The sequence below is a fragment of the Colossoma macropomum genome, unplaced genomic scaffold (assembly GCF_904425465.1).
Source record: "Colossoma macropomum unplaced genomic scaffold, Colossoma_macropomum, whole genome shotgun sequence".
NCBI classification, from domain to species: Eukaryota; Metazoa; Chordata; class Actinopteri; order Characiformes; family Serrasalmidae; genus Colossoma; species Colossoma macropomum.
This window is the reverse complement of record NW_023494785.1, coordinates 40900098-40927600: the sequence shown is the minus strand read 5'-3', so window position 1 is coordinate 40927600 and position 27503 is coordinate 40900098. Positions and strand designations below refer to the sequence as shown.

General features: G+C 42.6%; 1 protein-coding gene across 1 annotated transcript in view; it reads right to left on the bottom strand.

The window, feature by feature from the left end:
• Positions 1 to 27503, bottom strand: part of erfl3 (Ets2 repressor factor like 3) — an 88050-nt gene that overhangs the window by 9991 nt on the left and 50556 nt on the right. Inside the window, exon 2 of the mRNA XM_036594897.1 lies at positions 14287 to 14521. Within this exon, the coding sequence (XP_036450790.1) occupies positions 14287 to 14521 (235 nt within the window). The remainder of the gene's footprint in view (positions 1 to 14286; positions 14522 to 27503) is intronic.

Below are 27503 nucleotides of genomic sequence, written 5' to 3'. Positions count from 1 at the left end.
AGAATTACGGTTATTAAGAGGAGTGGTGAAGACAGGCCCGTTCTTATTATTGTTCGGTAGGACTAACTAGTACTAAGCACCAAAACATACAGGTCATCTTATATTTAGGTTCACAAGAGGACGAGGCTGAAGTTGGTTTTCTATTCACCTGCTTCTTGTTTGAATTTCCCCGTTCCACCTTAAATGGCGGCGGTATTCTGAACTCAAACGTCGCCATAGTTAGAACCGCGAAAGAGTCGTTTGCCAGCATGAAACTTATCATGTCATAGCGTCACGTGGAGCATCCACGACAGGCAACACGAAACCGCTGAAGGTATGCGAGCTCGTAAGCTTTCCGGCTTTGCACGACCCTCGAGAATTTCGTTTTGCAAGAGCTATGCTGAGGCCTTTACTCATGCCTGTTCCACAAGAGGCAAAAACCAAAGGGGTAAGTCTGCACAGAGGTGGGCGATATGGGCAGAATCTAATATCGCGATACTTCGAGCAATTCTCACGATACACGATATGTCACAATATTTATTTTTTCAGACATCTGATCGGTTGGAACTGAGAAAAAAGATGCTACATTAAAAAAAAAAACATTAAAAACCATCAAAAACTGTGAAAACTATGATTTTTATCCAATATTTTTTCAATATTTCACATACTGTGTTGCTCTAAACCCAGTTAAACGGGACTAATTGTGCTCTCTTATAGGATACCTGCATGTGTGTTTTGGAGGTGATACAGTGGTAGATGAAGTGGAGACAGACGGGCAGAGGGAGACACTTGTGGTCTTCTCCGCCTGTGTGTGTGTTTACTGAGCGAGTGAGAGAGAATTACGGTTATTAAGAGGAGCGGTGAAGACAGGCTCTCTCTCGGTTCAGACGAAAACAGATCAGTGGGCCAGAAGACTGAGAGGAGTATCTGTGCATGGGTTGGGGGTGGTGGTGGTGGTGGGGTGGTGTGGAGGTGTGAGACCCACACAGATTGGGTGCTATAACACATTTCCATATGCACCCATTTTTCTTACCACCACTATTGTGGAAACAGCTTTAGGCACCTGCCAAAATAATGGAAACACATGAGAAATGCGGTTTAGGAAAACGAGCACTGCAGCACAGATGGTGTATTAAAGGGGAATTCCACTGATTTTTTTATATTCTTTTTTTTTTTTTAATACTTAGGATGCAAACAAATTCATTCAGAGGTGTTCAGAGTGGTGATGAGAGTGACCAGGACCGGACTGCACCGGTTTTGTGTAAGTTTGTGCAAACTTTAACACGATGGTAACAAGTTCAGAACCAATTTATAAATGCGCTACCATGGAAACGTGACGGACGACTCTTTCCACGAAAAAAAATCCAGTATAGAACAGAACTATGTGGACAAAATATGAATAAATAAAACGGAATATATACACCGATCAGCCATAACCTTAAAACCACCTCACTGTCCATTTTATCAGCTCCACTGACCACATAGGAGCACTCTGTAGTTCTACAGACTGCAGTCCATCATACTTTGTTCACAGAGCAGGTACTATTTGGGTGGTGGGTCATTCTCAGCACTGCAGTGACACTGACGTGGTGGTGGTGTGTTAGTGTGTGTTGTGCTGGTGCGAGTGGATCAGCCACAGCAGTGCTGCTGGAGTTTATATTCCATTGCTAACTTTGTGGTCCAAGTTCAATTCCAACATGAGTGAAGTTGCTTCCATACAAGCATAAGTCGTGTCCAGGACTGAGGCAAATGACTCCTTATGTTTTCTATATTATTTACAGCCAATCACAACTTATAGGAATCAGCTTAACCGTCTCTGTTTATCTCCGTCTCTCAGCTCTGCGCCGGGTAAACGAGTGACAGAGGACCATACGATGATATTTGGGCTCCAAAAACGGTCACATGACCTCTTTTATGACCGGTTTCCAACCTTTTCCCCTCAGAATTAAACAGGTTTTTGTTACTGTGCCTTTGACACTGATCTATGTAAATTAGCTCTGTTCTGTATTGCGCAATGGAAGCTGAAACGCTCCTTATAACCGGGGTGTCCGGTCTTATCTGCAAAGGGCCGGTGTGGCTCGCATGACCAGCTGTTTCAAGACTGACCGTTTGATTAAACCAGTAGAATCAGGCGAGCTCCTGCATGTTTGGAATGAAAACCTGCAGCCACGCTGACTGGACACTTGCTTTATAACTGACTGGACTCCCTTGGTTTATAACTTCAGTGTGAATGGGCGGAGCTAAACGGCTGTAGGCGGTTTTGGCAAATATAAACTGATATGTATGTTTTTTAGATTTTGTGATGTCACAAAAACAATGGATTCAAAACAGGCTGTTTCTGCAGCTTAGTTTCCATGGACTGTGCGGACAGCACATTTTGAAACTTTAACAATGTTTACAAAAGCAAGAAGGTTTTGTGTTTTTTATGATATGGGATGAATTTAAAGCTGCAAATTAAATTTTTTAACTGTCAATAATTGTTTACATTATAAATTTTCTTCAATTTCCACTAAAGCAAGAAATTATACAACTCGTTTAAGGTAAACTTAAAACCAAAATTCACTAAAAGTTGTTTCATGTAAATGACCACTGGACCAGAGGTCTTGGACTCGAGTCCGATTTGAGTCACAAATTTAATGACTTTAGACTCGACTCGAGAAATTCGAGCAAGACTTGCGACTCGACTTTGACTTCAATACCAGTGAATCGGACTCTGACTCGGACTTCAGCCTTAAGACTCAGAAAGACGAGACTCAAAGTGGAAGAAACTCGAAGAGTCTGACCGCAGACGTGACTCTACACAGTTGATTATTTTTCATGCGGATGAATTTGTTTCCTCCAGTCTCACTGGAGAAACTGACCAGGCGAACTGACCATTTTCTTCATGGTAGCAAGACAAAAGATTTTAACAGCTTCTGCGGGTAAAACAAGCACAGCATTCACCACGAGGCTGAAGTTGACTTATTATTCGGGAGCTTCGTATTGGAATTTGTCGTTCCACCTTAAATGGTGCAGAAGTCAGGTGCCAGAATGTAACCGCTGCACCATTTAAGGTAGAACGGAAAATTCAAAGAAGAAGCTGCTGGCGAAAAAAGGGTCAACTTCAGCTTCGTACAGTCACCATAATTTTGCTGTCTCTTCTGTAAACGTGGTTCAGTTAGGTGGTCTAAATTCAGTTCAAACTAGTGGCTGTTTTCAGTTGGCTGAGCTTTTATATATAATTTTTCTCTTCAAATATTATTTTTTTAATTAAGTTCAGTAGCACTTTTAAAGTATTTTCATGTGTAGTTGCACTACTCGTTGTGTTTACAGTTGGTCTGAAATAAATAAATAAAATTTAATAAATTAATATACAGCCATGCACTGCTTACGTCATCAAAAGTCTACAGCACTGCTACCTTCATTCAGTGTTGTGGCCTTAAATTAGCTGAAGGATGCAGCCTGACTCGTTTAGGACTCGAAGATTAGGACTGTTGACTCGGGACTTGAATAGAGACTAGACTATATTGACTCGGGACTTGAATCGAGACTCGACTGTCTTGACTCAGGGCTTGAATCGAGACTCGACTGTATTGACTCGGGGCTTGAATCGAGACTACTATCTTGACTTGGGACTTGAATCGAGACTCGACTATCTCTTTACTCAGGACTTGAATCGAGACTCGATTATCTTTACTGGGGACTTGAACCGAGACTCGACTATCTTGACTGACAACTTGAATCGAGACTCAACTATCTTTACTCAGGACTTGAATCGAGACTTGACTATCTCGACTCGAGACTTGAATCGAGACTCGACTGTCTTGACTCGGTGCTTGAATCGAGACTCGACTGTCTTGACTCGGGGCTTGAATCGAGACTACTATTTTGACTCAGGACTTGAATCGAGACTCGACTATCTCTTTACTCAGGACTTGAATCGAGACTCGACTGTCTTGACTGACAACTTGAATCGAGACTCAACTATCTTTACTCAGGACTTGAATCGAGACTTGAATCGAGACTCGACTATCTCGACTCGAGACTTGAATCGAGACTCGATTATCTCGACTTGGGACTTGACTCGAGACTCGACTATCTTGCCTCTGGGCTTAAATCGAGACTCGACTGTCTTGACTCGGGACTTGAATCGAGACTCGACTGTCTTGACTCAGGACTTGAATCGAGACTCGACTATCCTGACTCGGGACTTGAGTCGAGACTTGACAATCTTGACTCGGGACTTGAATCGAGACTCGACTATCTTTACTCGGAACTTGAATCGAGACTCGACTATCTCGACTCGAGACTTGAATCGAGACTCGACTATCTCGACTCGGGACTTGAATCGAGACTCGACTATCCTGACTCGGGTCTTAAATCGAGACTCGACTATCTTTACTCGGGACTTGAATCGAGACTTACTTGTTACTTGCAACTTAGGCTACGTTTACACAGCAGGTAAAAGTGGCCCCAATCTAAATTTTCTCACCAAATCCGATTTTTTGGTTTGTCTGTTCACATCAGATCTTTCCGATCTGGCTGTTCAGACTGAGTCGCGTTGCCGCAGATCGGATACATATCGGATTTCAGTACCACATATGAAAGCGTCTCAAATCGGAATTGAAAATGTCAGATTCAGTGTGTTTATCTGGTCACACAGACACACATCTGTGTCACATACGGAGAAAAAGATGGGATTTGAGCCTCTTTTACCTGCTGTGTAAACGTAGCCTTAGTGACTTGTTCCCACCTCAACACTGGACTTAATGCATGTCACACATAGGAAACAACAGACACTGACAAAAAGTGCTGTAAAGCTGAGCTTCATGATCCCTAATTTACACTCCCTCTCACACACACACACACACACACACACACACACACACACACACACACACACACCCCGCATAAGGGCACACGGACACACACACTTTCAACAACATCTGAACTGACTTCAAAAGAAAAGGATTCTTTGAGCGGCTACATTTAGCTACAGACAGACTCCACACGCGCACACACACACACACACACACACACACACACACACACACACACACACACACACACAGCAGAGGAAAGCGAGTTTCTCCTCCTTTCAGATGTTTATATGCACATGCACACACACCTCTTCCTTCTTTTTCACTGACTGGATTGCTCCTAAAATCAAAGCCCGTCTTTAGGGAATGCAGCAGGTTTCCAGGAAACAATCAGATTTGAGCGAGCGGCTGAGATTAAACACACGCGGACACTATATTCATAACTATAATCTAACAGCCAAACCGCAACAACCCCTCACAGATTACTCAAAAAACACATCTCAGCCCCAGAATCACAGACAGACGCACAGACAGAGACAGGGGAGCGGGCCGGGCTCAGTTTGGCCCGAACTGGTACTGAGACACCGTCCTGCCAAACTTCTTCAAGATCTACTCTGCAAACCACTGACCTCACACAGCATCAGGGCAAACTGCACCAATAACCAACGGCTGTCTCTGCCTTGTTAGACTCACCATCCCCCGTCATTTAAAAGACACAACTCTTGTTTCATTGCAATCTTTTCGTGAAACGCAGTGACTTTTGTCCGCCTCTAAAACAAGAGTCAACTAACAATGGGTTAATTTAACTAACTTACTATGGATTATTTTAGCTAGCTAATAATGGGTTCATTTAGCTAGAGAGTTTACCTAGATAGCTAATAATGGGTTAATTTAGCTAGAGAGTTTACCTAGATAGCTAATAATGGGTTAATTTAGCTACCTAATAATGGGTTAATTAGAGTTTACTTAGCTAGCTAACAATGGGTTAATTTAGCTACCTAATAATCGGTTAATTTAGCTAGATAACAGAGTTTACTTAGCTAGCTAACAATGGGTTAATTTAGCTACCTAATAATCGGTTAATTTAGCTAGATAACAGAGTTTACTTAGCTAGCTAACAATGGGTTAATTTAGCTACCTAATAATGGGTTAATTTAGCTAGATAACACAGAGTTTACTTAGCTAGCTAACAATGGGTTAATTTAGCTACCTAATAATGGGTCAATTTAGCTAGATAACACAGAGTTTACTTAGCTAGCTAACAATGGGTTAATTTAGCTACCTAATAATCGGTTAATTTAGCTAGATAACAGAGTTTACTTAGCTAGCTAACAATGGGTTAATTTAGCTACCTAATAATGGGTTAATTTAGCTAGATAACACAGAGTTTACTTAGCTAGCTAACAATGCGTTAATTTAGCTACCTAATAATGGGTCAATTTAGCTACATAACAGAGTTTACTTAGCTAGCTAACAATGGGTTAATTTAGCTAGATAACACAGAGTTTACTTAGCTAGCTAACAATGGGTTAAGTAGACTAGGTAACAACAAGCCGGCTAACGTTGGCTAAAACGTTTTATACTGCAGGATATTTTGATTATTTGCTATTTTATATGTTGTGTCTTTGTTATAAAATGCTGGTAAACATTAGGCAGTAATAAAAATGAATTTAGGGGTTTCTGTCTATCGGTGTGGATCTCACACATGCAATAAATATCAGTGCTACATTACAATGAACACCACCTTTATTAGAGAAATAAAGACGTGGTTTAACATGTCAGATATCAGTCTTTTCAAACTTCTCCTTGTTAGAACACAGATAAGCATTAAGGATTACACTCTTCAGTCATTCTTGACCTACTAGTTTTATCTGAAACCAACCTGTGTATCTGAATGTTTCACTCCGATCTATTTCTTTGTGCTTCTTTCATTCATTTCCTGCTATGATAAGATTGCGGTTAAAATGTGTAGTTTTAATGGTTGGACAGCTGCTCGACCCACAATGAAGGAGGAAGAAAAGAAAACGTGGATAAAGAGAACAGTGAGGGTACAGAGTGCGAGTGCTGTTTAAGGAAGTGTGTGTGTCTGAGGGAGCTCGGTAAACAGACAGTAAAACCCGATACATCCAGTGTCTCTATTGACTGCTGGCAGATAAACATCATGCTGTGCGTGTGTATGCAAGCGTGTGTATGCAAGCGTGTGTGTAAGCGTGAGCTTCCTCGTGTCAGAGTGTGCCACGAGTGTGTACTGTGTGCATGTCTCTCGCCCACTCAGCTAATAAAGAACTCATTCTGCCCTTCACAATAAGATGTATACAAGTCTGTCCCCGGGCACACTCCTCTCTCTCTGCATATCACACACACACACACACAGTCGTCACCGTCCTCTGAACAAAGGCGGTGATTGTAGCCGCAGATCTGACCCGCTCTCTCCACACACACACTCGGTCAAACTCAATCCAGTCCAAGGACTTGAAGTCAGACCACTTCAAACCCAACACCTATAACGCCTGACGCACTGAAAGCACTTAACCTAAACAATCCTGCCATCGCAGCCATGCTTAAGCGATCGCAGAGCAAACAGATGGCGAGACTGTATGAAACCATCACACAACTTCGGCTGCTTGAAACTTTCATGAAACTACACTTCACTGTCACTTGTGCTGCGTTTGAAACTTGTTTGATACTCAGCAACAGAGGCAAACGCCTCGACTTTGTTCCCAAAGTTCAATCAAAGACCACAGACGATGCCACTTCACTCAGCTGGTTTAAATCGACACATCAAAATACAACTGACGACGGACCGAAATGAAAAACGCCGCTATGTAGTTAGTAAAGCAAAGTGTACACTAGCAAACAAGCAGGTCCGTCGTTCACTAAGCTGAAACTCTGAGTGCTTCACACAGACTATAAGGCCCAATCCCATTTCACCCCTCACCCCTACCACTCAGCCCTACCCCTCTGTTTTGTGTGTTCACGTCTAGGGGTAGGGTGTCCTGATTCTTGTTGAGATAGAGGGGTGGGGTGAAGTGTTAGAGCTACATGACCCACCAAGAGGTTTTTCAGAGACTCCAAACAGAGTGATATGAGAAAAAAAGAAAAAACGGAAAGATGGCTGAACAAGAGACCAAAGAAACACGCAAATCTGAGAATTTTCTCCATTAAAAAATTACAGTAACACTGTTTAATCTTAGTTTAATGTTGTTTTAATGTACTAAGGTCCTTTTCTTCATAACAAGCATAAAAAATTGCTAGTAGTATGCTAATGTCTCGGTAGCTAGCTAGCTAAATTTCCTGTTCCACCTTAAATGGTGCAGCAGTTACATTCTGGCACCTCAGGCATCAGAACTGCTGCAGCATTTAAGGTGGAACGGGAAAATTGGAATGAGAAGCTGGTGAATATCTGACTTCATCTTCGAATCACTGAAGAATGAGGGGTGGGTGATAATAAATAATTGCCCCCCTCTTTGAAGGCATATGATGCCCTAAATGTAACTAAAGCCCAGCAGTGAGGAGCTGAACTTTACCCTCCTCTGCTGTCACTGCAGACTGGCAGGGTCGCCCACAGAGCAGCGCTAGTAGCTGTTAATGAAGTAATGCTCTTTATTTGAGGACCCATTTCATAGAGGGAGATTTCAACCACTACCCCTCGTAACTCAGTTCCAAGGGGCAAAGTGACACTCGAAAACAAGGGGTGGGGGTGAAAATGTATTGGGCCCAACCCAAATGTCCATAACACAGTTTAAGCTGCTTTTGGAGATTCAGATCCTTTTGACGTCGTTGTTAATACACAGCCAATTTGTCATCTTGGTTGTTGTCATGCCAACTTCAGAGACAGCTCTGACTGGTCAGAGAGTTCATGTCAATTGAACAGAGGGCGAATGAATCCTGTGATGGAGCGTAACAAATGCCCACACAGTGATTTCAGTATTCAGACAGCGGCATCTCGGACGGTTAGCCGAGTACATCTCTACTCTACACTCCTTAAGGCCTCAGCAGACTTACAGAGACGACGTTCGCCTGGCTTCAGCGAACAATATGACGTAATTGATGTAAGCAAACTAACGCAGACGTTGCACAGAGCCTTCGTTCGCCGTGTCGCGTACATGGCAGCTGGGCGAACTCTGTGGACGAAGACGCAACACAACAAAGCCTCTGATTGGTCAGTAAAAAAGAGGCGTGCCTTAAACAAAGACGGACAACTTCGAGGAGCTTCGGCTTCGGCAGACACACTGATAATTCACTGTGAAACGCGGTGAAAGAGTGAATACCTCCTAAATGTAAGATGTTCAGTCTGTTATTCGGTAGTACTGACTAGTACTGAGCACCAAAACATACAGGTTATCTTATGTTTAGGTTCACAAGAGAACGAGGCTGAAGTTGGCTTTCTATTCAGCAGCTTCTTGTCTGAATTTCCCCGTTCCACCTTAAATGGTGGTGGTATTCTGAACTCAAATGTCACCATAGTTAGAACAGTGAAAGAGTCGTTTTGCAGCAGTCATGAAACTTGTCATAAAATGTCATAGTGTCATGTGGAGCGTCCGTGACAGGCAACACGAAACCACAGAAAGTATGCGAGCTTGTAGGCTCGCGAAGACGCTTTCGGCTTCTCACAACCCTCGAGAATTCCGTTTTGCAAGAGGTACGCTGAGGCGTTGGAGTGGAAATTCCTTTCTTTGGCGACATCACAACGACAACGCAATGCAAACAATGTTCCTGAAGGCAGGAAAACCAAAAAAGAAGCAAAGAATGATAAAGACGCAAAAGTAAATAAACAACTCCGTGAAAAATGCTATCTGTGAATGTAGCTACCAAGTAAAATAACAGAACGTCTTACTGTGTTACTGATTGCGTTTGAACTGCTCGGTGTAAAGAGTGACCACTTGTGCGGTGCACACGGAATCCATTGTGTCCCGGCGGTGGGAGGGCGAGTGGGATGAGAGCTGGGCCGGGAGCAGGAAGGGGCTCCATAACCACCCCAAACCTCCTCACCCCCAGCTCTGGAGCCCAGGGGAAGCCGTGTGCGTCCTGACCTGCTGTGGAACGTCAACACGGAGACAATGTCGTTCCACAGTGCGGGAATTTCCACACGCGCCGGGCAGGAAAGCGAGGGGCGCCGCGCCGGTGATTGCCGCGGGTCAAAGCCATAAACTGAGCACCACGACTTGAAAATCACCCCACGTACACAGATTAAAGCACATAACAACTTTATTACCTGAAATGAGTGTAAAGGAAGTTAAAGTCGGGGTTCGTGCTTCAGAATTTCTCTCTTTAGATGAATCAGACTGGTGTACAATGTGCATGACATTGACAGTAAATTAAACCTTTTTACTGCCCCCATAAGTTTAGTTAAGGTGAATAAATGTTGGCAGTGAAAAGCTAAAATATCTTCATTACTTTCCAGTTGTATAGGTTTTTTGAATTTTGTAAATGAATACACAGAAAAGCAGAGTGAGTTTGAAACATCAGCGTCATTGCATAACGGAGCGGATCCAAACCCGCAGTCAGTGCGAAGTTTGAGGTGAGGGAGTAAGGACATCGGTTCAGTAAGGACATCAGCCTGAGCTAAACTCCCTCTCAGCCCCACATAACACTGTGTATTTACACTGAACATCATTCGCGCAAAGAATCTGTTAAAACAGACGGGCAGAGCGCTTAAAATAGACTTTAACTTAGCGGCGGATTTGCTGGACTTGGGTGGTATAGCCTTAAGGACATGGACGGAGCTTATTCACTCGGGATTAATGACGGAAAAACACTTATTCACAAACACACACACACCCGTTTAATCCCCCCTGGCTCGGCTACAGCAGGATCCTTTCAATGTTTGTGCGCGTTAAATCACTTGTTGTCGTTCTCAAGCCTGAACCCTCGCCATCCTCAAAGCTCCCCCAGCGGACAGCTCGCATTAACTATTCTGCCAGACTGAGAAACTCCGCAGTGATTCATCACTTCAGCGGAGGTTTGATCTTAGCGGTGGGTCAAGCGGCAAAGATATAACGTCACAAAACCTGAAGACAATTTTACGTTGTACACTCTGCATCACGATATTTACCTTCTCTTTAGACAGAACGAACAAAATGCACCAGCAAAACAGTAGAACCAGCTTTAAAAAGAGGATCAGGATCAGATCCGGTCCAGGTTTTTTTTAAACGGATTGTGTATCGGCTGTAATCCAATTCCAGTTCTCTTTTGTTTCTTTAGTTTTGGGAAACAGCCTATAGGTGTGTTTTCAGAAGTTGAAAGTGCAGTGTGGAGCTATTTTACAGTGAAATATGAAACCTTCCACTGATCATCACTAACATCCACATTGCTACTGTTTAGGGAGTGTCTGAGCCACCTTACGTCTAAAAATTGGCCTGTAAATTCGAGTCTACGTTGTTCACTCGCGAGTCGGTGGAAAATGAAACTATAGTGGAAACATTCTGGTTTATAACTGCTTATTCATGATTATAAGGTGCTTATGACGTAGGTAATAACCATTAATAAACTAATTTTAACCAGTCTGAAGGGCAACAGTGATCTGATGTTTGCCTAATAGTGAACCCACATTCATTTATACTGTTAAACCTCAGATTTTGACCTTGAACTGATTTTCCTTTGTCGTCTCCATCGGTCAGCATTAAACTATCAGCTTCCTCACATATCCACAGTCATCAGATACAATAGCTCACCTCTTTCTTTGTGTGTTATAATTGCTTATTAATGATTTTAAAAGTGTTTATGACCTAAACAATAACCGTTAATAAACTTATTTTAAACCATTAATAAACGCTTTATCAAGGTAGTCCTATTCTAAAGTGTATGTGCTGAGACCCAATAAGCTACTTAATATGCACTGTAAAAATAGTTTATGTAGTAACAAGCAATTGAACTAGTTTTAATAACTTTTTATTAATTTTAAAAAAATTACTTTGAAAGAATCGTTCATTCAAAAGTATACATTTTGTCTGAATAAAACAAAAAAAGTTTATTTTTTTTACCAAATATTTTTTTAGGTTGATCTGATGAGCCGTTTTTTACAGTGTATATTTTATGCAGTTACTATGCTGCTGTTGTTCTTTACAGGCTCAACTGGTCGTCTATCTTACGGTGCATGCAGTTGTTCAGTGACACGCAAGTCACCCAGAACAGTGTATTGCGACGTACTGTTTTACAATAACAATAACATATCATATCGCCCACCCCTGACTGATCCGGTCTCACACAGAAGCGTGTACAGAGATAGAGGTACGGCGACCGCCTCCACACAATCCCGTGGCCAATATTGACAGTGCTGTGTTGCGGGTTTTGCCGCCAACAGCGATGAGTCAGCCTGTACAAAACATGGCGTCGGTGCTGTAATAACATTAGCGCATCGCATCGCGCCTAAGCAGCCTGGATGGCTTTATAACGGAGAAGGTGAAGCCCTGCTCAGTCCGTAAGCTCTTCACGAGGATAAGTGCTGGTCCGATAAAAATAAATAGTGCTGTCAGCCTCAGCCATTCACAAAAAAAGGCAGATCAGGACCAGGGCAGAAATAGGACGAGTGCTGGAAGTGCCTTCGGCACTGCTGCTGGCCAGAACTTTCTCCATGTCCTCATCTCTTGATAAGCTCCCTCAAGCCGTGTCCTGGTGTGCCCCATCAGCGCAACAGGTAGAGAACAGCCACTCAGGCCTGGGTCTAGGGCTGGGTGCAGCCTGCTGATTCTTTTTAGGAATCGGAAGAAAATGGGATGAGACTGGGATTGTAATGTCTGAAGATGGTGGTGTTTAACTAAGTAAATATACAGTAAATTAATTTCAGATATCTATATCCAGCCCATGATGGAAAGATACTGTGATAAATTCGAACATATTTCAGACGTAATCCTAACCTTCTAACAACACCCAACCCGAGCTGAAACACTCCAGCACCACCACTGTGCTGTTTGGAATTAGACTACGTTGATAATAGTGTGTTTAGCCTGTTAACGTGGCAGCATGACAATAGAGTTCAGTAAAAAAACAGGCATCAACTGACAACACTAAGGCAAAGCCAGAGTCCAAAGTTTCAGCTATAAACAGGTCAAGTTAGACAGGTCCCTCAAGGTTAATGCTTATTGTGCAGGACTCCTTATTATTAGTATTCTCAAGGAAGGGTGAGTGGAGGAACACTCCCTGCTAAATACTGCAAATAGTTCCAGGATCCGCCAAGAACACAAGCAAGAATGTAATGCAATGTAATGCAGAATCTAAAGCTGGTAATTATGTGAATTAAAATTAATAACAGTCAAATATTACTGATGCTGAGAGAAGCTATGGCCAAATCACCATTGACACTGAGCTCACTGACACTGGGCAGATGCCTAAAGGCCACCGGACGTGCGGTGCCTAGCGTAGGTATGCTAGGTTCAAGTTCATTTTTACACTCTACTCATATAAATTAAATGAAATAAAGCATTCAGCATCACGTATCACGCTTGGCATCAGTTGACTACCTCTCCACAGGCTGGATGTTGTCGAGCTGGAAGATACGAGCTGAAAAAAGGCTGGTTTAGTAAGGTTAGCTGAGCTAACTTAACATTAGCATTTGATGGCCTTTCTCCGTGTAAATTTCAAGCCACATGTGATCTACTGTGACTTTCTTTGGTCTCGATATGGTTTTAACTGAATGTAGTAATGGCAAACGTCTGCAGGCGCAATGTATTGGCGCCAGTGTGTACAGCGCCATTAAAAACAATGGTTTATGTCCTATGCCTTTTCCGATTTCCAATGAGACTGAATTAGAATCACATTGAACAGGAAAACTTTAGTATTTCAAAAATTATAAGTCTCATCAACATGAAAAGTAAAGTCAATCTCCATCATCATAGGAAGAGGTGTGCCTAGTTTGAGAGCTGAAGTTTAACCCTTGTGTGGTGTTGATGTGTGTGTTACTCAGTGGTCTGGTGGACCCCCCGCATTATTGTTTGTTTCAATCAATACAGTCATAGCAATTTATGTAAAAATACCAAATGTTTAAAATAATGTAGGGATCTCCTTTAGCAGCTGTAGCCAGTCAGCAGCCTGTCCATGTTGTCCACCCTCACACACACACACACATATATACAAACACAGACACGCACAGACACACACCCACACTAACAGCAGGCCATGTAGGAGGAGAACAGAGTGAAGGACACAGCACCTCCACACTTTTATTCCCCGCTGATTCACCCAACGCCACATGTGTAATATAAATGTGTGGGGGGTGAACAGAGTGAAGGCACTGAAAATGGGTTATTTTATATGTTCTTCACAGAAAATGAGAAAAGGCCAAGAATCTGAGGTTGAAATAATAATAAATTGCATTATTTTTTCTTTTGGTAAACATTGAAAATGGGTCCCACAGACCCCAACACCACACAGGGGTTAGGGGAGCAGTAGTGGCTCTCATTGTGAGGTAAAACTGAAAAATAAGAAGAGGAAAAGAAAAGCAGTTGGTTTTCTCCAGTCAACTGAAAGAGAGTGAGTAACTGAAATGGAGAACGGAGCCGAAGAGCTTTACCTGAGAGCTCGGCTGAGTTTGTCGTAGTTCATCTGAGGCTTGCATTTGCGCGCCCCCCACAGTCTGGCCACCTCGTCAGGGTCTTTGATCACAAACTCGCCGTAGTCGCCCTGCCAGGCGATGACGTCGTGGTACTCCTCCTTCCTCAGGAGCTCCAAGATGAAGTGCCACAGCTGGATCTGCCTGGAGCCGGGGCTCGACTCGGGCTTGTACGCCCATTCCGGAAAGGCGAACCCTAAACGGAGAGAAAACAGACAGACACAAGATCAGAAACAGTCCGACAGGGAGGCCAGTTTCCGCCGATTCAATTTGATTACGGTTCTTCCGAAACGATTCGGTGCATCATCAATACTCACATTTCACCATGATTCAATATGATTCGACTCGATTCAGAATCACCCTTCTACAAATGAGGCTAGTTACATAGTAGTGGAACATGGACAAGCGTGGACATCAATACTTGAACATACTTGAATATAATCAAATCTGACCTTCTAAAATCAAATGTAATCAAATCACAGCCTTCAGAACGAGTCCCCAATATCATCATTCTCATCCTTCTCGTCGTTCTCAAAATCATCAGTCTTGATCAGGTGTAATCAGCCTGAGGTCAGATGGGGTCAATCTCAAGCCTCGCCAACAGTCTGATACATAATCATATATATAATCTGTAGATTAACCCATCAACAGACAATGGCTGCATTTAAACCAAACAAATCCACTAGTAAGGATCAAACAGACAGCGGAAAAAGGAAACTGACTGAATTAAACAGCGGCTGTGAGGAACAACAAGGCCATCTGGCTACACGAGAGCAGCACCAGAGGGGTCATTTTAGGTCACTGTAGGGTCAGATCAGGTAAGGTAGGAGCTAACTTAAGACTGCTAGGCCTGGTCTACCTAATAGGTCTGCAACACTAAAGCGGATTAGCTTTATTCCAGGCAGATAACCTTTTACACACATACATGCACATGCAAACTCACACAGATATACGTTATTGAAGTGTGCCACTCTTAAAATGACCTCAGCTGATAAAGCAATAAGCCACGAGAGGCTGTGGGTTATTGCGATTTTATCACAGGAAGGGTGTTCTTAGGTAGTAAAACTCCCTTCCCTGTAATAAAATCACAGTAACGCACGGCATCGAGTGGCTTACTGCTTTTAGAAAACGGCAGCCAACATGAAATATGATTAAATGCACACTTTGTCGGAAAATAATTGAAGTTATTATCAATAATAATCGGCATCAGCAAGTATTCTGCCAAGAAACGTAGTTCCTTTAGGCTATGGTATCGTTGCTAAGCAACCATGGACCGCTGAACGAGGAGAACGTTTGGTCGCCCATGAATTTGTCTTATAACAATGAACATATTATATCACAGCACTGTTTAATGCACAAACTTTGGCTTTTTGGGTACTTCTTGGTCACCAAATTACCACAGACTCTTATTTAGCATCAATCCTGCACTGCCCCTCTTCTCACGCTGGGGCTGAATCTCAAATGGCTCCCTGCTCCCTACATAGTGCACTACGTAGGAGTTTAAATACTGGATCCTGCAGCCCAACAGAGCAAAATACAGCTAAGAAACAGTCATTTGGGACGTCTGTGATATTAATGATGGGCTTGTTTAGGCTGTTAGCTCGCTGACCAGCCTGGTTCTAGTTAAGAGCATAAGTTTCAGCCCCTCTGTTTAAACAAAAAAAGGGGTTCTTACTTCATCTGTACACTCTGTGCTCCATGCAAGCAGCATCAAAGACTATTCCATTAACAGCACAAGGGTTTTTATCGTGCCGTAGCGCTGTGATACAGTAATATAGTTCAGTTGCTGTGAGGTGGTCATACGTGTGGGAATATCGTGGATTTTACAATGGCTCAGCCAATCAGATTTTAGGACCGGAACTATCCGTTTTATTATACACAATATCCACACCGTCATTCAAAATAATACATACAGAAACATTATTTAATGATCTATTTAAAGAAATGCGTAATTAAATCATTAAGATATAAAATGGCTCTAAAAGCTCCCTCACAGAAAATGACATGGTTATGAATATGCTGCCTGACGCCTGAGATTATTTTCCAACAGTTTTGAGATAAGATTCTGGCCTAAATTGTATTTTTCCGGTCGATCAATATCTCTGATATTTCGTGCCGATAAAATAAAACTGCGGGTCATCAAGACTGGCCGATATTATCAACCAAGTGATATATCGGTCACGCTCTCCTACAAACATTCTGATTATACTCTACATTAGACATACAGGGTGATTCAAAAAGATTCATCCGATTTCAAAGCGCCATATTTTTACAACCATGAGGCGCCTAGGAACCAATCACAATCCAAATGAAAGAGGGGGATCATAGAGTTTCTGACTGTCAGGGGAAGATGGCTCCCTTCAGTCTGCGGGGAGATGAGACCCCTGAGCAGAAAGCGTTCTGCGTTCTCCACTTCAATAAGAGTGAATCCGTCACAACTGTGCAGTGTGATTTTCATGGGCAGTGAACCTGAAACAGCTCAGAGGGTTCGTCGTTGGTTCCACAACACTGGATGATCTCCGAAATCGCACTGAAAGAGCCGTGAGTGCAGCGACACCCGACATGCTCAATCCAGTATGGGGTGAATTTGACTATGGCGTTGATGTCCGTACAGCTGGAGGAGGTTCATACTGAGACCTTGTACAATTACATAATAAACTTTATGCTCATTTAAACCATTCACAGTTTACTGCATTGATCTGTAACGATTTACAAGTGAAATCATTTCGAAATCGGATGAATCTTTTTTTCATTAATGCTGTTAAAGATACTGGGCAAGACTGAGTGATCCCAAAGCTGCTACAACACAAACACGCTGAAAGGCCTTGCTGACCGCCCCTTTAAGAAGTCAAATGTGCCATGCTCCAGAGATTCTGACAGACAGATCTGGTTTCACGTCTCACACACACACGTGAAAAGGATCTCCACTAAGAAGTCTGAGCCAAATTCAATGTCTGTCAAACTCCCTGAGGAACAATGAAAAGGAGCCTTTAGAGTCACACACCAACGCGCACGCCCCTGTGGCAATAACAGATACACTTACAGGGATGTGACACACACACACACACACACACACACACACACACACACACACACACACACACACACACACGAAACATTACACACGCTGACGGCCTTCGGTAGCGCTTGTTTGAACTAACGATACTGAAAATCTTCTGGAGGCATGATGTCTCATCCCATGTTTCTCCATTACACGGGTGGCACACACGCTACAGCGTATCGGACGCAGAGGCTCAAGGACAAAACCTCTCAGGGTTATGAGTATGTATGGGTTATTGATCATATTACTAGATAGACACAATCCCGCAGCATCAATGCACATATCGGTTTACGACAGCTTATATACCACTCAGACCCATAGCTTTACTGTGAACTGGAGTGATGTACATCCACCCATGTTTACTTATCTGAGGTAACAGCTCAGTTATACTGTTTATTTTTTTTTCCAATCAAGCCTAAATATTTTTGAATGCCAGTTTCCCGAAAGAGCCGTTTCATGACAATGTGAGACTTCTGGGTGCTGCCCTCTGCTGCTGAACAGCCTGGCAGATAGACAACAGGCTAACGCTGCTCCGGCGCGCTCCCCCCTCTTCAGCTGGCCGCATGTGGGCGTTAACGAAGACGTTCCCCGGCGTCATCCCATTAAATCACGTCCTGCTAAGTCAAATTTTAATTGATAAATAAAAAACTAATTTAGTGTGTTATTAATTACAAATATATACACCGATCAGGCGTAACTTTATGACCGCCTCCTTGTTTCTACACTCACTGTCCATTTTATCAGCTCCACTTACTATATAGGTGCACTTTGTAGTTCTACAGTTACAGACTGTAGTCCATCTGTTTCTCTGCATACTTTGTTAGCCCCCTTTTACCCTGTTCTTCAGTGGTCAGGACCCCCATGGACCCTCACAGAGCAGGTACTGTTTGGGTGGTGGATCATTCTCAGCACTGCAGTGACACTGATGTGGTGGTGGTGTGTTAGTGTGTGTTGCGCTGGTCTGAGTGGATCAGACACAGCAGTGCTGCTGGAGTCTAAGCTTTGGTTGGCCCTAGCTCTAGTGTTAGCTCATCAGCTCATCTGAAGGGGCAGCTTCAGTTACTCAGCCCTCCTCTTTATTCAACATTATACCTACAATTAAAGATTTTCCTGACTATTTTTGAACAGTAAAGCAAGTTTTCAAACATAATCATTCATTTTTTAGCCCAGAAGTATCAGTGCTATAACCTCAGAGAGTGAGCCTATAACCTGTTGTTTGGTTCTCCATTCCGTCCAGCTAACTGAATGTCCGGTCATTAACTCTTCAGAATACTCAATTATTAAAAAATCACATAAAGCAGTTCGGCTGCGATATGCAAATAAGACCTCTAATCAATCAGAGTTTTTATTGTATGTTGTGAGCATCCTGGCCAGTCACAGCTCCGGATGAGTTTCTGGGGGGGCCTGGATGAATCAAGGCAAACGTAATCCAGCAAAAGTTAACTGTTCAGGTCAAACTAATGCAGACCAATCATTATAATCACAATACTGGTATTCTGTCTGTACTGGTCAGCCTTAATAATCAGTGCTCTGTGAAAAATAGCGCAAGTAACCGTATGAAAGTGTGTGTGTGTGTGTTGGGGATTTCAATGCTCTACCAAAGGGTTGTGTTGTGGGTGAGAGTGTGTATGACCTCATCCCCCGGCCCCCCCCTCACTTAACCTCTATGACCTCCAGCCCTTCTCTCTGTCTCTCTTTCTCGTTCTCTCTCTGTCTTTCAGCCCCCCAGAGGGAGATACTGGATCCTCACCACAGAGAAGGACACACACAGCACTCACTCTCACACACACACACACACACACACACACACACACACACACACACACGTATACACACGTAGACCTCATCAATAATTCAGGGCTCTGCCTGCCTTGGTGAGTATCTCTGGGATAAGAGCAGTAATCTCTGCCCTGGGACACCAGAGTGAGCGTAAGTGTGTGTGTGTGTGTGTGTGTGTGTGTGTGTGTGTGTTTTTGTACACTTTCAGGACAAAAAATGTCCCAACTTTGTTTGAAAACCAGAGGAAAATGAGATTAACCTACAGAACCAACAGAACGTTCCTGACCCTGTAAAGTACTTTTTACAAAAACCTCAAGTCTCATTTTTTAAAACTGACAGAGCAAAATTATTTCTTTTTGGTAACTGAGATTAAGATTAGGATTAGGTTTAGAAAATGTGTATTGTAGGTCTATTGTACAAAACCTCGTATCTCCAAAATGGTAACTTTACAGGAGAAGCAAAAAACATACTTCACTTTTAATGTGAGTCAATGGAACCAGACATTTTTCCAAGTCATTTCTGTTGGTCCATTTTTTTGTTTTTGTTTTTGACAGCAGCGATATACTACATTTGGGCCTGTGCCCGGTGACGGTCAACCAAGTGACCGCAGTAACAGCCCCTAGTGAAGGTAAAAAGTTGCTTACCGCTGGTTTAAATCACATTAAATCATGCAAATCACAGCAAGACATTACTACTCCCGCACACATAACTGAACTTTTAAACACGTTGGGTGATGCGATATCATACATTAACGCCACATTTACTGTATCCAGCCCCGTCTTTGACAACCCGCCCCCCCCAACAGCACCCCCAGCAACCCCTCCTCCCCCTGCTTTATATATATGTTACATAAAATACATAAGAATAATCAAATAGTCTTACTGAGCTCGCATTCCTAAGACACTTCACCACAAATCACGAATCTTTAGGCTGGTGCTGCAAAACTACTTCAGCAGTCAATCAAGGCAATAATTGACATTAGCCTGTCTTCCATGGCCTGTAGGTGGAGCCGTTCAGCAGAGCTTGTACGCACTTGTAAAAACTGTTTTCTCTGTGTTTGATAAGTTATGTGTATTGTCGAACTGCTCTTGCAACACCCCTGGGACCACACTGGGACCCCCAGGCTAAGAACCCCCGTTCTAGAAACACGGCTGCACTGGTTAAACGTGATGGTGCGTCAGGCCGATATCACTCCTGCACAAAAAAGCCGTCGAAATTTTACAGTGGACATCTTAGGACGTCCTCAGACCACAGCGCCAGGTTTCAGACACCAGACCAAACAACTCCGGGTCTCAGGAAAAACACGAGTAAAAACGTCTCAAGGCTGTCTCAAACGGCCTCACGCAAAATGGCTTTGGAGAGGCAGGTTACAAACTCTCCGACGGGAAAGCGTGAACGGCATTCGCCATTCTGTTCTTTCTTACGAGGTTAAGTATTGTTTTTTGGGCCGAATTAAAGACGACATCATCAGCTGTAATTGAATGAAGTTCTTTAGGTTACTAAACAAGATTCAATCTGTTTCAGCACATCATCAGACTGGCTCCTTGGCTACGTTCACACAGCAGGTAAAAGTGGCCCGAATCTGATTTTCTCACCAAATCTGATTTTTTTTTTGTTTGGCTGTTCACAACATCTTTTAAATGTGACCTCAGTCACATCAGTCTAAACAGATCAGCTCCTGAACCGACCCTCACGCGCAAAAGAACAACGTGCCACGTTGCTTCACGCGGCTCATCCACAGGTAAACGATCACGACTGCCGACTAACGTCAGTCCCTCCCGGAGCTTTCAGCTTCATCTTCGCCAGCGTCACAGCAGCCATCATGAAGCTTCGTTGACTGACACACAATGGCATACAATGAACAACAAAACAGTTTTAACAATTTTATTGTTAATCGCAATTATTTATGTGACAATTAACCTCTTAGCAAGCCATGGGCCCACCAGCAGGCCCAGTTTTATTACACACTTCTATAACCTAAGAATAGCTCCATTAGTTTGCACTGAAGTCCCTGTAGTTACTGAATAATAAGCCTTTGTGTGTTATAAACCTGGATTGACTGTCAGCAAATGCTTTATGATCTGGGTGTATCAAGTAGGAGCTTAAAAAGAAAGAAGAGTTATCTAATTACAAAAAAAAAAGGTAAGGAAAAGAAGCAAGAGCGAGCGGTGGATCAAGATAAGAGAGGAGGGGAAAAAAGCAGAGCTGGAGGAGAGGGGCCTGAGGAGGGAGTGGGAGAAAAAGAGAGGGAAACAATGGAGGAGGGGTGAAAGAGTGAAAGACAGGGATGAGATCATAGCTCCTCTAGTAGTCTGTTGTCATCCAGGTCAAATTGCTCCTCTCTCTCTCTCTCTCTCTCTCTCTCTCTCTCTCTCTCTCTCTCTCTGGCTTTTCTTCCTAGTATGTAAATCTGAGTACGCTGGCTGTCCGCAGCTGAACTTTTCACACCGAAGGTATCTGAAGAATCCGGAGCGCACTATCGAGCATACTACAGCTTTGTTCTGGCGAGGAAGCACCACTGAGCGAGAGAGAGAGTGGTGATTGGGGAGGATGGGGGGGTGTAGATTTGCAAAAATTAAATTGATGACACTAGAGAGTTTGTTGTGAGGCAGCACAGAAGAGCGATTGAACTGCAGCTCTAAAATGAAAAAGGACCGCTCTATCACTCGCTCATTATCTCCGCTCTGCACTCAGGAACATCGGTCAGCTCTAAAATTCCTCAGAGAGAGAGAGAGAGAGGGAGAGGGAGAGAGAGAGAGAGAGAGAGAGAGGGAGAGAGAGAGAGAGGGAGGGGGGTATTTCTATTACTGGCACAATTATTATGATTATTGTTATCACTGTTGTTGTCTATGATCTCTATTACATGTTTAGCTATAAACATGTCAACTTTTCTATGCTTTGGTAACAGAACAGTTGGTACTGGAGATGCACTGATATCACCTTTTTCCCTTCCGATACCGATACCGATACCGATACCTGAGCCTTTAGTATCGGCCAACACTGAGTATCGGCACCGATACTAACTCTGTCTAACCTAACTCACACGTAAGTCCTGATATTTATACAGTCACATTTTAAAATATTTTATTCTGGTAAAAATCTGTGCTCTGCAACACAAATAAAACACACTCAGCTTGGCTAGATGGCATTTACCGGCTGGATTATATTTATTAGATGCTTAAGAAAACTAATTTATGTTTATTTACCTTACATATTTAGTATTTACCATTATATAATTAGCAATAAGAACAGTTAAAAACAGAACTGAACAGTAAACAGATAAACCTGTGGTGTTTACACATCAGCACACAGCAGCTTCTCCGGCTCAAAAACGGAGCTGAATGTTGTTTCACATCAAAATGTCTCAAGTCTTTTGTCTCGTGCTGCATCTCTGAGCGTCAGTTCAGTAAATGTCAGTGACTTTCAGTGACTGTTAAATGCGACGGGCTGCGAGACCCCACTGCTGAGTGATATGGCTGACCGACGGAGGCGCACCGTAGTGGACGCATGGGCCCAGCTAGCAGGCTGCTATGCTAATGGCAAATCAAGGCTAAAGGCTATTATTACACCGAGAGTCCGGCGGTTCCTTCGGCTCTCTCAGTGACATTAACTCAGACTGTGAATGACCACACAGCGGCGTATCCCCATCACCGATACCGATACTGAGTTTAAGTGGCAGCATCGGCGCCGATTCCGATACAGTATCAGTATCAGTACAGTATGTATTACCATAACTGTACCAACACTAGTTGGTACAGTTATGATAACACAAATATATGAATAAGTATTTTCTCTTTTACTTTGTTTATTTTAGATTTATTATTTCTTACCGGATGGTTGATTATACATTCAAAAGGGGATTCTACAAATTTTTCAAAAGTTTTGCATAATACAAGCATTAATTTCACTCATTCAAAGCGGTTTGATGAGAAATGGTTGAGGGCGGCACTAATATATATATATATATATATATATTGTCGGAAGAAAACCTCATATCTCCATTTCGGACGTTGTTCAGTTTTTGACATCATTTGAAAACGCCTGTTGCTCTTACATTGTACGTAAATTTCATGATGAATGGACTAAAAGAAACAACCCAAAATGACTTGGAAAAAAGTCTGGTTTCATTGACTTACATTAAAAGTAAAGTAGGGTAAAGTTAATATTTTGGAGATTCGAGGTTTTCTTCTGACAACAGCGATATATATATATATATCTCATGATAAACTATGTCACAATACTATACAATATGCTTTTCTGAACATACTATGTATGTCGTCACTCGTCCAAATGATCAGATGTCTGATAAAATATCGTGACACTGCAAATCATGAAAATTTCTTAAAATATCATGAAGTCTGAACTATTTCGTGTAATAACTTGCTGTGAGGGAGCTTTTAGAGGTGGACGTCTGGTTCCTATCACCACCACTGTGAACAATTCTGACTCTCTAAGTTTCTCTAGAACAGAGCATTTCACACCAAACCACTCTGAACGACTCTGTTTACATCTTAACAGGTGAATTATGCAGATTTTTTTTAAAAATGGTGGAATTCCCCTTTATTTATAACGATTCCCTTCAGACAACACTGAAGGAATTCTGAAGGACACAATGCTGAAGCAAGGATTCGCACACAGACACACACACACTGACCAACTGTCTTACTCCGTGCACCCTGCACACAGACTGCACAGCAGGGGTGAGAAGGAAGGTCATGTGATGATTGTGAGAAAAAAAGAGGAGAGGTGAAAAATGAGTGGATACAAAATCAGAACCTCTGAGTGACCACAGTCCAACCACAACCACATTAAAGATTCAACAGAGAGAGAGAGAGAGAGAGAGAGAGAGAGAGAGAGAGAGACAACAGGGTGTAGAAAAGTGGAACGAAAAGAGTGAAGAGAGTCAGATGCACCTTTGTGCTGCATTACAACATTAATGCGATCTAATATTTAGACGATAAGTTTTCTGGAGATACAGTATATTTATATTTACTTATATATATTTACCCATTACTGCGGTTAAGCTAAATGGTTGTGAACAGTTGGTTTAGGTGCCTTAGAGTTTTGCATATATATATATATATATATATATATATATATACACACACATTTTTTATTTATTTATTATCTTTAAAGAAAACCATTTTGGATGCTTTTCTTGTGTGTTTACATGCACTTCATAATCCAATAACTACAGAAAATCAGATTTTGTCAGTAACCCGGTCAACGCGATTACATGCACTTGAGTAATCAGATAATGTGGAAACTCCAGGTCTACATGAGTCAGACAGTAATCAGATTCCTGCTTTACAACCAGCCAATAAACTCACAGAAGAACATGCGACATAAACGTAATGTAAACCTCAAACTTCATGTCGCGGCTTTTTTTTTTAAACATTGCGTCACTTTTCCTGAAAATATGAACAAACATCATCTAGAAGATGAAAAACATTCAAATCCTTCATTTCGTCAAGAATGTAGTTTCAGCATCGCTTCAATAGTGTTTTGCTGCGTCTCGCGGCGACGCTGCTCGCTTATTTCTGGTACCGCCGTCTGTTTTCACACGCGCAGACTGAGAACTCCGAAAGAAAACAGAGTCAGAGTCACATGCACTGAGAAATCTGATTACTGAGCTAAAATCCAGCCTCTTTATCAGACTTCTTTTCAGATTTCTAGACTTCACTCCGATCTAGGAATTCGGTGCGTGCGGTTTACATGACCATTTGAATAATCAGATAACTGCAGAAATCCAATTATGATCAGATTACACTGACATGCAGACAAAAGTAGCACATACTGCGGTCATTTTTTGAGACGGTTTGAAGGTATGAGAAAACTGAACACCACACAACTCTGTATTCATGATGTTCAACAAGTCCTCCTCACATTACTGACTCACCAGTGTGTTTCTATTACACTGCAGGACATCTCGCAACCGTAATATGCAGCAACATAATCACAGTCGTGCTATTTTGTCCACATCGTGCCGCCCTAGTGGGCAAGGAAACCACATGTTCTAAAAAATCACAGAACGTCCTTTTAACCTCTGAGAATGCGGGAAGTCAGTGAGTGCGAGAGAGAGAGAGAGAGAGAGGGAGAGAGAGAGAGAGAGAGAGATGGTGAGATGGCCTTGGGTGTCCAAAAATAGACGCGCACACACACACAGACACACACACTTATTGTTTGACAAAGAGAAAAGAGAAGGAGAGGGAGAGGACAAAGAGATAGAGGGATGAGCGGAGGTGGAGGAGAGACGGAGGTGAAGGATTTGCTTTCACACCTTCATAACTTTCTCACACTCCTGCACTTCTCCAACAAAACAAATTTGCCTTTCCAGGAACTCCTGAAGGCAAGGACGAGAGAGAGAGAGAGAGAGAGAGAGAGAGAGACATAGAGAGAGAGGCTTTAAAGTATCGCACAGCTGCCATCTACCATGTACAGCACTATGCCTATATTAGTAATAATGTGTCCCATATACAGACAGTACTGTGGAAATGAGACCACCCTTCATCTATAAGTACAAGTTGTTCAGGAGATTAGATATAAGATAATCCACCTACATAAGGGAGGAAAAAGTCGACGGAAAACAAAACTGGAGCTCAAAAATGATTAAAAGCTACAGAGAAATTGGGGCTCCTAACAACCACCTGGAAGAGCTGGTCGACACCAAAACTGCCCCCATCAGATAAACAGCACTTAACGCTTTCATCTCTGAGAGAGAGGAGAAAATCAAGCTGATCAGATCTGAAAACATCCACAGGTGTTTCTGTCCATCCTTCCACTGCGAGAAGACGACTCAGCGCTGTGGGTCTGAAAGGATGTGTAGCTGTTCAAGAAGAACCTCAGTGAGAAAAGGAGACGGACACATCAAACAAAGAACAATGGACTGACCACCCCAGAGTCCAGACCTCAACACCACTGAATGTGTTTGATTACTTCAGAAAATGATCAACCAGCTTCTAAGACTGAACTTTGGAGGTGTGTCTGCAGATTCTTTGAGGAACTGAAAGCGAGTCTCCTGTGAAGAATGGAAGCTGGAATAAAGGTGAAGAGTGAACACAATAAACACTGAAACACAAACGTTTGGGCGCATCTGGTCAAATTCCATGTTTTGTTCATTATCTAAGCGAAAATAAGTCAAGACTTCCTCTATGGAGAAGACGCTTCTGTACACTTTAATGTACAACTGCGATTTGTTTGCTGAATTTAATATACTGGGGAAAAAGAGGCCATAAAATGTGGTCTGTGCAGAAATTATAGCATATTGTTTTCCAAAATGTTAACCCTTGTGTGGTGTTGATGTGTGTGTTACTCAGTGGTCTGGTGGACCCCCCGCATTATTGTTGTTTTTAATCAATACAGTCATAACAATTTATGTAAAAATACCAGATGTTTAAAATATCACAAGTGGCCAGCGTAGGGTTCTCCTTTAGCAGCTGTAGCCAGTCAGCAGCCTGTCCACATTGTCCACCCTCACACACACACACACACACACACACACACACACACTAACAGCAGGCCATGTAGGAGGAGAACAGAGTGAAGGACACAGCACCTCCACACTTCTACTCCCCGCACATGTGGAATATAAATGTGTGGGGGGTGTTTACAGAGTGAAGGCACTAAAAAAAAGGGTTATTTTATATGTTCTTCACAGAAAATGAGCAAAGGCCAAGAATCTGAGGTTGAAATAACAATAAACCGCATCATTTTTTCTTTAGTAAACATTGAAAATGGGTCTCGCAGACCTGAACACCACACAGGGGTTAAACTTTCCAGATTTTTGTTCAAGTTTGTTCCCTGAAAAGGATGTATTTACCTATTTTCACTTAGACAATCAACAAAACAGGCCATTTGATCAAAGTCTTCAAACATCTGTGTATGACTGTATATTTAGTTGTGACTATATTTATAGTCCATCTATTTGAAATATGAATTTTGGAAAGTCCAACCCTAAACCTGACCACAGGAATCAGCAAGGAATGGCTTTACCCTTTCGGTTACAGTTCACACACACTCACACACACACGCACACACACACACACACTCACACACACCACACACGCACACACACACACACTCACACACACCACACACACACACACACACACACACTCCTCTTGTAGGTGAAAAATATTATTCCACTGAGCGGAGGCAGTCCCACCGCTCTGGGTGTATTTACTTTTACCTCATGCACTCCTCCTTAGCCTCATTATTCCTCCATCCATCCATCCATCTTCGCATCACTTACTCACACACTCCCTAAAGACTGAAACCTCTCTCTCTCTCTCTCTCTCTCTCTCTCTCTCTCTCTGTCGTGTGGTAATGTGCTGGCAGA